At 59.5% G+C, this 12,561-nt stretch overlaps 1 protein-coding gene across 6 annotated transcripts in view; it reads right to left on the bottom strand.

The window, feature by feature from the left end:
- AAK1 (AP2 associated kinase 1) overlaps nt 1-12,561 on the bottom strand; it is a 117,589-nt gene that overhangs the window by 25,224 nt on the left and 79,804 nt on the right. Inside the window, exon 16 of one of the 6 annotated variants that reach the window (XM_064175590.1) lies at nt 11,050-11,148. The exons of 4 other annotated variants lie outside the window; for them this stretch is intronic. In XM_064175590.1, coding sequence (XP_064031660.1) covers nt 11,050-11,148 — 99 coding nt within the window. The remainder of the gene's footprint in view (nt 1-11,049; nt 11,149-12,561) is intronic. One more of the 6 variants, XM_064175591.1, reaches the window with a different exon arrangement.

The following is a 12,561-nucleotide window of genomic DNA, read 5'->3' as shown; positions in this document are numbered from 1 at the left end:
AACCCAACCTCTGCTCCACCTAGAACCCAACCTCTGCTCCACCTAGAACCCAACCACTGCAGGAGCTGTGGCCCTGCCACTGCTGTGCCCTTGCAGCACTTCTCCAGCCACAGTTCATGCCCTGAGGCTGCTGTCAGCAGTTAAATGTGCTCAGCACTGCAGAGGCTGTGGACCAGAGCTGCACACAACTCTCACCCCACACAGAAGTCACTGCTGAGCACCTGGCAGTGCCAACCAACCCTCAGACTGGCCTGCAGAAATAGTCCAACATCCTGGTGGCTTTGGCACTGCTTCTTCCAAGCAGGACAAGTTCTCCTCCCCATGAAACACCTCCCAGACCAACACACCACAGCAAGCAGGAAGCACAAAACCCACCCACGAGGCAGTGGTGGCAGCATCAAAGGTCACCTGAAAGGGAAAACCTGATGGGAAGCTTGAGAGGACCTGAAAGCTTCCCAGCTCCACGAGGAACACTCCTGCTGGGGTGGGATTTGCTGAAGACAGCAGAGCCCAGGCAGAGGCAGCAGCAGGAGCTTCTCAGCAGCAGGCTTGGGGAGGCTGGGAGCAGGAGCTGGGCAATGGCAAAAGGTCCTGATGCCACCAGAAGGGGCTAAGGAGGGTGGAAGTGACCACAGCACGTTGGGGAAACACAAGCCAGGAGAGGCTTGGGATGCCAGGGAGCAGGCTCAGTGCTCACTCCTGGAAGGGAGGTGCTGAGAGAGCTCAGAGCTGACTCCACATCCAGCAGGGCAGGCAGCAAGCAGAGGACTCAGCTGGGGCAGGACTGCCTCAGAGCTGGGCAGTGCCAGGCTGGTTCCAGCCCCACTTTGAGCTGAAGATGTGGACAGTGCAACTGCAGCCCCAGCTCAGGGCTAAGGGACTCCTCTCAAGGCAGACCCTGCCCACAGGCCTGCTTGCCACTGCCACTGCCAGCTCCTGCCAGGCCACCTGGCACCCAACTGTACCTCCCTGCCCACACACCCAGGGCTCATTCCCTCCACCAGCCCTTCCCAAGAGTCCTGCTGCACGAAGTATGCATCAGCCTCACCCTCCCACTCCCCACTCCCCACCTCCTCCACGACTGCAGCTTCCACTTTGGCTCAGGCTCCAGCAAGCTGCCCCCTGAGCTGCCCCCACTTCACCCTGCCCACAGGTCGAGTTTGCCCTCCTGCCCCCTGGGCTCTGCTGGCTTTAGGGGAAGCTTTAGGCTGCCAGGGCTGCTCTGGCACCTCAGCACAAGGGGAACTTCTTCGCTGTGAGGGCACTGCCACAGGCTACCCAGGGAGGTTGTGGAGTCTCCTTGTGTGGAGCCTTTCCAGGCCTGTCTGGATGTGTTCTGTGTGCCCTGAGCTAGCTTGGATGGTCCTGCTCTGGCAGGGGCTTGGACTCAATGAGAATCATAGAATCATAGAATCAATCAGGTTGGAAGAGAGCTCCAAGCTCATCCAGTCCAACCCAGCCCCCAGCCCTATCCAGTCAACCAGACCATGGCACTCAGTGCCTCATCCAGGCTTTGCTTGAACACCTCCAGGGTTGGGGCCTCCACCACCTCCCTGGGCAGCCCATTCCAGTGCCAATCACTCTCTCTGACAACAACTTCCTCCTCACATCCAGCCTAGACCTGCCCTGGCACAGCTTGAGGCTGTGTCCCCTTCTTCTGTCCCTGGCTGCCTGGCAGCAGAGCCCAACCCCACCTGGCTACAGCCTCCCTGCAGGCAGCTGCAGGCAGCAATCAGCTCTGCCCTGAGCCTCCTCTGCTGCAGGCTGCACCCCCCCAGCTCCCTCAGCCTCTCCTCACAGGGCTGTGCTCCAGGCCCCTCCCCAGCCTTGCTGCCCTGCTCTGGGCACCTTCCAGCACCTCAACAGCTCTCTGCAATGGAGGAGCCCAGAACTGGACACAGCACTGCAGGGGTGGCCTGAGCAGTGCTGAGCACAGGGGCACAAGAACCTCCCTTGTCCTGCTGCCCACACTGCTCCTGAGCCAGCCCAGGATGCCATTGGCTCTGCTGCCCACCTGGGCACTGCTGCCTCCTCTGCAGCTGCTCTCTGCCAGCACCCCCAGGGCCCTCTCTGCCTGGCTGCTCTCAGCCACTCTGGCCCCAGCCTGTAACTGCTTGGGGTTGTTGTGGCCAAAGTGCAGAACCTGCCCTTGGCCTTGTTCAGTCTCATCCCCTTGGCCTCTGCCCACCCATGCAGCCTGCCCAGGTCCCTCTGCAGGGCTCTGCTACCCTCCCACAGCTCCACAGCTGCTCCCAGCTTGGTGCCAGCTGCAAACTCACTGCTGCTGGACTCAATCCCCTGCTCCAGACCATCAGTAAAGACATTGAACAGGACTGTGCCCAGCACTGATCCCTGGGGCACACCACTGGTGCCAGCTGCCAACTGGACGTGGCACCATTCACCACCACTCTCTGGGCTCTGCCCTCCAGCCACTTCCTGACCCAGCACAGAGTGAATCTGTCCCAGCCATGAGCTGCCAGCTGGGCCAGGAGCTTCTTGTGGCAGACAGTGCCAAAGGCTTTGCTGCAGTCCAGGTAGACTCCATCCACAGCCTGCCCCACATGCACCAGGCAGGAGCCTGATCATAAAAGGAGCTCAGGTTGGTGAGCTCTTTGGGTCCCTTCCAACCCCTAACATCCTCTGATCCTGTGTGATCTCTTTGGGCCCCTTCCAATCCCTAGCACCCTGTGATCCTGTGTGAGCTGTGATCCTGTGTCAGCTGTGATCCTGTGTCAGCTGTGATCCTGTGTGGAGGTGCTCAGTGCCAGGCTGGATGAGGCCTTGAGCACCCTGTGCTGGTGGGAGCTGTCCCTGCCCATGGCATGGAGCAGAGCAGGAGCCTGCAGCTAATGGCTCTCAGAGGTACCCCCAAAGGGCAGATGTTGGAGCTTCAGAGACTGGAAGAGCAAATCAGCTCCTCCCCAGGATTGAAGCAAAGCCTTTGCTCTGGTCTGCACCAACAGTGAGTTGCCAGAGCACTGCCAGAGAGAAGGGCAACAAAGGTGGGGAAGAGCCTAGAGAAGAGGGTGGGGAGGGGGAGCTGAAGGAGCTGGGGGTGGTGAGGCTGGAGAGGAAGAGGCTGAGAGGAGACCTCATTGCTCTCTGCAGCTCCCTGAGAGGAGGCTGGAGCCAGGTGGGGGTTGGGCTCTGCTGCCAAGGAGCAGGTGATGGGAAAAGAGGCTCAAGTTGCCCCAGGAGAGGCTCAGGTTGGCCATGAGGAACATTTCCTTCCCCAAAAGAGCCATCAAGGCCTGGCCCAGGCTGCCCAGGGCAGTGGTGGAGTCCCCATCCCTGGAGGGTGTGGTGCTGAGGGCCATGGTCTGGTGGTGCCCTGGCAGTGCTGGGTAGAAGGTTGGACTGGAGGAGCTTGGAGGCCTCCTCCAGCCCCACTGATCCCCTGGCAGCGATGCCAACCTCCACCCCCTGCATTCTCAGCTCAAGCCTCCTGTGTAGGTTGAGCAGCTGCAGCTTTGGCCCATCCAGTGAGAACCTTCTGCCCTTTCTCTTCAGCTCCCTTCCCTCCTTAACACCTGCAGAAATCTGATGTGGGAGATGCACAATCAGCCAGACCTGCACAGCCTGCACCTGCACCACCACTGCCACTGCCCAGAGCTGCCACACTTGGCCACAGAGGAGCTGCAGGGAGCATCTTCAGAAGAACCAGAGTTAGGCACAAGAAGTCCAAGCCAAGAGCTGAGGAGGCAGGAGGGGGTTTAGTCAGAGCAGGTTAGTGGCAGGAGCTCAGACACTTGCAAGTTCAAGAGGGAGGAGAGGGGCCAGAGCCTGGCAGCCCCTGGGAACAGCCAAGATGCAACATCTCCAAGCCAAAAGTCCACCAGGCAGGCAGCACACAGAGCAGGGAGGCTACTCACTGGGGTGCTGTGCAAAGAGAAAGCCACCTCAGGAGAGCACACAGCAGAGCTCTGTTCTCCGGCTGGCAGCTGGCAAAGGAAGGCAGAGGAGTGAGGGAGGCAGTGCAGGGCGGGCAGGGGGGGCACTGCCACATCCCTGCCTGCTGAGGAGGTGCCAGGGGTTAAAGGAAGCCCTGCAGGCTGCTTGGCAGCAGAGGACCTTGGAACATTCCCTGTCCAGAGAGGGGCCAGGAGGACGAGCAGAGGGCTGGAGCTGCTCTGCTGTGAGGAGAGACTGAGGCAGTTGGGGCTGTGCAGTGTGGGGAGGAGGAGGAGGCTCCCAGGTGGCCTTACTGTGGCCTTGCAGGACCTGAAGGGGGCTATAAGAGTGCTGGGGAGGGACTGTTTAGGCTGTCAGGTAGGGATGGGACTGGGGGGAATGGAACAGAGCTGGAAATGAGGAGATTCAGACTGGAGGTTAGGAAGAAGTTGTTCAGCAGGAGGGTGCTGAGAGCCTGGCAGGGGCTGCCCAGGGAGGTGGTGGAAGCCTCATGCCTGGAGGTGTTTCAGGCCAGGCTGGCTGAGGCTGTGCACAGCCTGCTCTGGTGTGAGGTGTCCCTGCAGGGGGGTTGGAACTGGCTGAGCCTTGGGGTCCCTTCCAGCCCTGACTGGTTCTGTGGTTTCTGTGACTTGAATTTTCCTTCACAGAGTTCCTGTGAAAGGGAATTCTTGGGAGAGAAGAACCACAGAGACTCCACGAGGGAAAAGCAAAGTGCAGTGCCAGGGAATGCTGCTGGCAGAGGACAGAGGAGGAGGAGGAGCAGTGACTGGTAGAGGTCAGTGACAGAGGCTCCCCAGGAGAGCCCAATCCAATCATCTCAGCTTCCCTTGGGATCTCCTACACTTGCCAATTGCTGTCCCTTGGCTCAGACTCCAATCCCAACACTGGAGACCACTCAGCCTCCTTCAGCTGGGATTTGGGGGTCTGTTGGCTTTGTTCCTCCAGCTGTGCCTGTCCACATGGCAGCCTGGAACATGGCCCTGAGGAGTGAGGCCCTGGCTGGATGCTTGCACTCAGAGTTGAGGTCAACAGCTCAACAGCTCAAGGTCCAAGCAGAGAGCAGAGACAAGTGGAGTCCCCCAGGGGTGGGCACTGGCACCAGAGCTGTTTGACAGCTTTGGGAGTGCCATGGGCAGGGGGATGGAGGCAGCCTCAGCAGGTCTGAGCTGGCACAGAGCTGTGTGGTGTGGGTGACACTCTGGAGGGAAGGAGCCATTCAGAGCTGGGCCCAAGCTAACCTCATGGAGTTCCTGCAGCTGGCTCAGGGCAATGCCCAGCACAGAGCCAGGCTGGGGGAGCAGTGGCTGAGAGCAGCCTGCAGGAGAAGGCCTTGGGGGTGTCAGGTGGGGACAGAGTGCCCAGGAGCCAGCACTGGTCCCTGGCAGCCCAGAGCCAGCCTGTGCTGGCTGCAGGCAGAGCAGGGAGAGCAGCAGCACAGGGAGGGGATTCTGCCCCTCTGCTCTGCTCTGCTCAGCCCCCACCTGCAGCACTGCCTCCAGCTCTGGGCCCCCAGCACAAGAAGGACCTGGAGCTGCTGGAGAGGCTCCAGAGGAGGCCACAGAGAGGAGCAGAGGCTGCAGAACCTCCCCTGTGGGCACAGGCTGGCAGAGTTGGGGCTGCTCAGGCTGGAGAAGAGAAGGCTGCAAGGAGAGCTCAGAGATCCTGTCCCAGTGCAGCTTCCCCTGCTCAGCAGAGCTCAGTCCCCAGCGGCAGGCAGGAAGCTGAGCAGTGCCCACCCTGAGCTCATCCAGACCTCACCTCCTTTCCTCCCCATGGCTGCAGCAGGAATGTTTCATTCCCCCTCCTCTTAGCAGATGTTTTGCCATGTTTTCCCCTCCCTCTCACCAGCTGCTCTCCTGCTCACAGTCCCACTAAGGAGTGCAACCATCCCATGGTGGAGCAGAAATCAGCTGGAAACCATTCTGCTGCCACTCAGCTGCTGCCCAGAGCTGCTCCTTCTGCTCCTCACAGGGTGCTCTGTGACCTCCTCTCCACAAGCACTTAGTGAGGAAGGGGAAACAGCCTCCCCTGGACACTGCACAGCTGCAGCACCCCTGTGGAACTCAACAAGGCCAAGTGTAAGGTCCTGCACCTGGGTGGGTGCAATCCCAAGCACAGCTCCAGGCTGGGTGGGGAATGGCTGAGAGCAGCCCTGAGGAACAGGCCCTGAGGGTCTGGGCTGATGCAAAGCTCCACAGGAGCCTGCAGGGTGAGTGCAGCCCAGACACAACCCTGTGCTGGGCTGCAGCAGGAGCAGTGTGGGCACAGGGCAAGGGAGGAGATTCTGCCCCTTGGCTCTGCTCTCCTCACACCCCACCTGGAGCACTGTGTGCAGCTCTGCAGCCCCCAGCACAAGCAGCACATGGAAGTGTTGGAGCCAGCCCAGAGGAGGCCACCAAGATGCTGAGAGGGCTGCAGCAGCTCTGCTCTGAGCACAGGCTGAGAGACTTGGGGCTGTGCAGCCTGCACAGGAGAAGGCTTCCAGGAGAGCTTGGAGTGGCCTTGCAGGAGCTGAAGGGAGCTGCAGGAGGGGTTATTGGGAAGGGCTTGACACTGGCACAGATTGAGGGTGGTGAGACCCTGGCACAGGTTTCCCAGGGAGGTTGTGGAGCACAGAAGCACAGAATGGGATCAAAGATCCCATTCTGTGCTTCTGTGCTCCACAACCTCCCTGAAGAGGTGCTCAGGACCAGCCTGGATGAGGCCTTGAGTGACCTCTTCCAGTGGGAGGTGTCCCTGCCTATGGCAGGGGGTTGGAACTGGCTGAGCTTTGAGCTCCCTTCCACCCTAACCCACTCCATGATTCCACACAGCACCAAAAGTGGCATCTCCCCAGGCCTACAAACCAGCAGATAGCCAAAGCCACATCTGCTCCTGCAGCTCCTCAGCAGCTCAGTGTCCTCCCTCTGAACATACTGAGGCTGTCTGGGGATGATTCCTGGTCCAGTGTTAATCACAGGTCCCTGGAAGGGACCTCTGGAGATCAAGTCCAACCCCCTGCCAGGGCAGGATCACCCAGAGCAGGTCACACAGGAACACAGCCAGCAGGGTCTTGAAAGACTCCAAACCCACTCTGGGCAGCCTGCTCCAGGCCTCCATAGAATCATAGAATCAACCAGGTTGGAAGAGAGCTCCAAGCTCAGCCAGTCCAACCCAGCCCCCAGCCCTATCCTGTCAACCAGACCATGGCACTGAGTGCCTCAGCCAGGCTTTGCTTGAACACCTCCAGGGATGGTGACTCCAGCACCTCCCTGGGCAGCCCATTCCAGTGCCAATCACTCTATCTGACAACAACTTCCTCCTAACATCCAGACTAGACCTGCCCTGGCACAGCTTGAGGCTGTGTCCCCTTCTTCTGGCCCTGGCTGCCTGGCAGCAGAGCCCAACCCCACCTGGCTACAGCCTCCCTGCAGGCAGCTGCAGGCAGCAATCAGCTCTGCCCTGAGCCTCCTCTGCTGCAGGCTGCACCCCCCCAGCTCCCTCAGCCTCTCCTCACAGGGCTGTGCTCCAGGCCCCTCCCCAGCCTTGCTGCCCTGCTCTCCAAACACCTTCCAGCACCTCAGCATCTCTCTGCAATGGAGGAGCCCAGAACTGGACACAGCACTGCAGGGGTGGCCTGAGCAGTGCTGAGCACAGGGGCACAAGAACCTCCCTTGTCCTGCTGCCCACACTGCTCCTGAGCCAGCCCAGGATGCCATTGGCTCTGCTGCCCACCTGGGCACACTGCTGGCTCAGCTTCAGCTACTCTCTATCAGCACCCCCAGGGCCCTCTCTGCCTGGCTGCTCTCAGCCACTCTGGCCCCAGCCTGGAGCTGCTTGGGGTTGTTGTGGCCAAAGTGCAGAACCTGCCCTTGGCCTTGTTCAGTCTCATCCCCTTGGCCTCTGCCCACCCATGCAGCCTGGCCAGGTCCCTCTGCAGGGCTCTGCTACCCTCCAACAGCTCCACAGCTGCTCCTAGCTTGGTGCCAGCTGCAAACTCACTGCTGCTGGACTCAATCCCCTGCTCCAGATCATCAATAAAGATACTGAACAGGACTGTGCCCAGCACTGATCCTTGGGGCACACCACTGGTGCCAGCTGCCAACTGCATGTGGCACCATTCACCACCACTCTCTGGGCTCTGCCATCCAGACAGTTCCTGACCCAGCACAGAGTGAATCTGTCCCAGCCAGGAGCTGCCAGCTTGGCCAGGAGCTTCTCCAGCACCCTCACACCAAAGTTTCTCCTCCTGTTGAGGTGCAACCTCCTGGGTTCCAGTTTGTGCCCACTGCCCCCTGCCCAGGACACCACTGCACAGAACCTGGCACCTTCTTCTTGACCCCCACCTTCAGGTACCAATGAAATCTCCTCTCAGCCTTCTGCAGGCCCTTCCTCCTCACACAGATGTTGCAGTCCTTTCATCACAGAATGGTTTAGGTTGGAAGGGACCTCAAGGATCAGCCAGTTCCAACCCCTGCCACAGGCAGGGACACCTCCCACTAGAGCAGGCTGCTCCAGGCCTCATCCAACCTGGCCTTGAACACCTCCAGGGAGGGAGCATCATCCTTGTAGCCTCGCTTGGAGTCTCTCCACTAGTTCCCTGGTCCTCTTGAGCTGGGCAGAACAGGACACAGCACTGCAGCTGTGGTCTCACCAGGGCAGAGCAGATGGGCAGGAGAACCTCCTCTGCCCTGCTGACCACACTGCTCCTCATGCCCCTCCAGAGACCCTCACCAGCATTTCCTGGCTGGAGCCTGCAGCAGAAAGGCTCCTGCTGAGCACTCAGAGGCAAGGTGAGAGGACCCAAGGAGCTCTGTGGCCAACATTCAGACGATGCAGACCTTCAGCTGTGGGGGCTGAGGGTGCAGGGAGCTGACAGAAGTGGCTCTGTGTGACAGGCAGGGCCAGCAGCAGCAGCTCAAAGCCTCACTTATGCCTCCGCTGAACAACACTGCTCTGGTCAGCAAGGGGCAGCAGTTCCTGCTCCTGGCCAGGGCTCTGCATGCTCCCTGGCTAGAGAGAGAGAGGTGGAAACTGCTCCCCAGGAGGTCCTCTCAGGAACGAAACGTTCAGCAAGCAGCCCAAGGCCTGCAGCTCCTCCTGCAGGGAGCGGAGGCAGCCGGAGCCGTGCGGCTGCAGGAGTGGTGATGCCAAGGGAACGAAGCACTGCCAGCACCCCCGACCCAAGGGGCACACCTAAAAGGTGGCTTTCATCTCTCTGCAGCTCAGCACTTCCCACCCAACCAAGACCTCTGGGCTTGCTGTGGGGTTTTCTGCACAGAGAGGGAAGAAGAAAGCTGATTTTGGCTCATGTGACAGGGGCAGGGACTGAAACCTGAGCCCCAGGCCAGGGTTTTTACCTTGCCTGCTGAATTCACAGGCACAGATGAGCCCTCTCGGGCTCCAGAGCTCAGGGGAAGTCCACAGCTCTGGGTTTTGAACACATTCATGAGGTCTGGACCTCACATTTTAGGTTAAAATAAACATAGTTGGAGCCATCCTCACAGGAGGGAAGCAGAAATGCAGATCTCCTGCATGCTCTTGCCCCGTGGAGGCAGCTCAAGAGGAGCAGGCACAGGGCAGAGAGATGAGCAGAAAGAGGTTTAGCACTCAAGGTGCCAGCAGGGACAGATCTGTGGCACCACAACCACTGCAGCCCAGGGCAGCTTCCCTGCAGTGCTCTCTCTGTGCTCTGCAGAGCTTTGGAGCAGCCCCAGCTAAGGCTGCAGCTCCTGCTCTGTGTGGGTGTGCACAATGCAGGCAGGAAGAGCAGAGCCCTGGGGTGCAGCTGTGCACTGTGAGCATGCTGGCAGGGAGCTGAGTGCTAGGCTGGGCTGACAGACTCCCAGCAGGCACTCATCTGCCTTCTGCAGGGCCCTTCCCAGTGCAGCTGGGGCAGGGCAGCTCTGGGCATGCACCCATGCAGAGGGTGAAGCCTGTGAGTTCTGCTGCTCCTCTCAACCTGCAGCATTCAAGGAGTAAAATCTCTTCTGCTTCCAAACACATCTCTCATTCTCCTCCAGCAGCAACCAGGAGGAAGCAAGTTCCACAGAGTCATGGAAAACAGATTCCTTTTACCCTGAATTGCTCAAGATTCCATGGAGAGCTGATTCCATGGAGAGCAGATTCCTTGGAGATCTGATTTCATGGAGAACTGATTCCATGGAGAGCAGATTCCATGGAGAGCAGACTCCATGGAGAGCTGATTCCATAGAGAACTGATTCCATGGAGAGCAGACTCCATGGAGAGCTGATTCCATGGAGAGCTGATTCCATGGAGAGCAGACACCATGGAGAGCTGATTCCATGGAGAGCTGATTCCATGGAGAGCAGACTCCATGGAGAGCTGATTCCATGGAGAGCAGACTCCATGGAGAGCTGATTCCATGGAGAGCTGATTCCAACCTTGCAAAGCTCAGCTCCTCAAAACCAGCCTGAGCTGAGGACAGGGGTGAGAGCTGGGAGCAGCCCTTGTCCCCTGGTCCTAGCTGACAAGAGAGGACCTGCCCCACACCTTCCCCAGAGGGCTCAGAGAAGCTCCCAAGGCCACAACCTTCCCCTGCTCCAAACCCCAGCAAATAAGCTGCTGAGCACTTACACAGCCTTGTGCTCAGAGGTGTTGGCTGCTGCAGCCAGCACACAGCACAGGCTTGCAGGTGGTGCTGCAAAGGGAATGCAAACAGCTCCCAGACAGCTCCCAGCTGCACAGCAAACTCTGCCAGCTCTGCCAGGGCACAGCTCAGTTGTGCTCCACGGCAAGCAGGAGTCTGCAGCAGGTCTGGGAAGCCAAAGAACCCCCAAGTGTGACAGGCAGGATGCAAAATGACAACTCCCAGGCTGCAGCCTGGCTTAGGGCAGAGCAGGGATCGTTGGAACATCACCCAGGGATTAGCTTTGCCTTTGAAGAGTGAACTTTAGAAGATACCAACGCTGCTGGCCTTGGAACCACCACCACAGGGCATGGGAAGGGAGGGCTCTGTGCTCAGCACTGCTCTCCCTGCCCCCACAGGCCCTGAGCTCAGCAGAGCTGCCAGCATGCTGAGCCTGGCAGCCCCCAGCACCACTGCCTGGGGCCCAGCACCTCAGCTGGGCCTAGGAACACGACTGGAAGAGCACAAAAGCAGCCACTGGAGGCTGCCCCCCGGCAGGGGTTGTTACCTGGCGTGTCCGAGAGCGGGAGAGGAATGAAAGGGTCAGGCACAGTCAGGAGAGAAGGGCTGGTGTCCAACCCCAGCATGTCTTTTGTTTTCTCAGCTGCTGAGCAGGAAGAGAAAAGGCAGAGTGAAGGAGAGAAGGGAGAGAGGCAGAAAGCAGAGGGCAAAACCTCCTGTGGCCAGTCCAGGGCCGCCAGGCACAGGCAGGCTCAGAGCAGGACTGCCCAAAGCGCTGCAGCCCTGCAGCCCCCCAGGCTCCAGGGCTTGCTCCTGCCTCCCCCTTTCCAGCAGCACAACAGGGGCAGTGCCCTAACAAAGGGCAGGCAGCAGCACAGCCCCGTGCTGGGCCTCGGTGCCTGCAGCATCAGAGCCAGCAGAGGGCAAAGAGAAGGGCAGAGAAGGGCTGCGAGTGCCCAGCCCCAGCGGCGCGGCCAGGACAGGCTCCTGCAGCAGGGCACAGCAGGGCAGGCTCAAGGAGCACCTTTTAGAGACAACCACAGGCAGAGGAGAAGCTGCTCCAGCAGCCCAGCGAGAGCAGAAGGTGCAGCTGCTTCCCAGGCTGTGCAGAAGGTGAGCTGCTGCTACTCAGCATCCCTGCACAAAGGCTCAGGACCATCCTGAACTGGTCCCAGGCAGCTGCAGCAACCCACAAAGCAACTCTCCAGAGCCCTTTGCACTGTGGGCTCTGAGGTCTGAACTCTCAGCCAAGAGCCCACAACACCAAGCTCAGTTTTAAGCTCCTCTGAAGCTCTCTTTATAAACAGAAATGGATTTGCCTCCTCTTGCCCCACAGAGCATTCTTCAGCCTCCTCTCACCCAGCAGCTGCCCTTCCACGGGGAAGCAGCAAGCAGCTGCTCTGTCACCAGCACCAGGGGCAGAGGATCACCTCCCACTGGGGCTGCTGGAAGCAGTTTCCCCAGGCTGTGCTTGGCAGGGCCCTGCTGGGGCTGAGCCAGAGACAGCAGCACCACAAAGTCCCCCAGGGGCTGCCTTGGCAGAGCCTCAGCCCCCAAGGACCAAAGGAGGCAGCAGACAAAGTCCCACGCAGAGGCCTCTGCAGAAGAGCTCCACAGAACTCCAGCCTCTGGCTCCAGGCAGCACAGGCAGTGGAAGGCTTCCTGCCTTCCCCATGCAACGTTCCCTGCTCACTCCTGCCTGTCACTGCCCTCATCCTGTGGCAGGGACATCATCATCACCATCATCATCATCATCATCACCATCACCATCCCTGCTCCTCTCCTTCACACAGCTGCAGCCAGGAACATGACTGCTGCCTCCCATTACCACCCAACACTTCCAACCATGAGCTCTGCAGAACCTTAACAGCTTAAGAAGCTTCCCTGTGAGCTCTGAAGGCCTCCCTGAGTTTCCTCCCTACAGATGGCAGCTGCTGCCCCTGCTGCCCACCTGGGACACAGTCCTGGGCTGTTTCTTTACCCTGCAGCTCTCAGCCAAGGCCCAGCAGTCCACTTCATAACTCTTCCACCTCCCTTCCAAGAGGCTCTGGCAAAGAGC

Source organism: Pogoniulus pusillus, chromosome 42 (assembly GCF_015220805.1).
Source record: "Pogoniulus pusillus isolate bPogPus1 chromosome 42, bPogPus1.pri, whole genome shotgun sequence".
Taxonomy (NCBI): Eukaryota; Metazoa; Chordata; class Aves; order Piciformes; family Lybiidae; genus Pogoniulus; species Pogoniulus pusillus.
The sequence above is the reverse complement of the archived record's forward strand: the minus strand, read 5'-3'. Positions and strand labels throughout refer to the sequence as shown.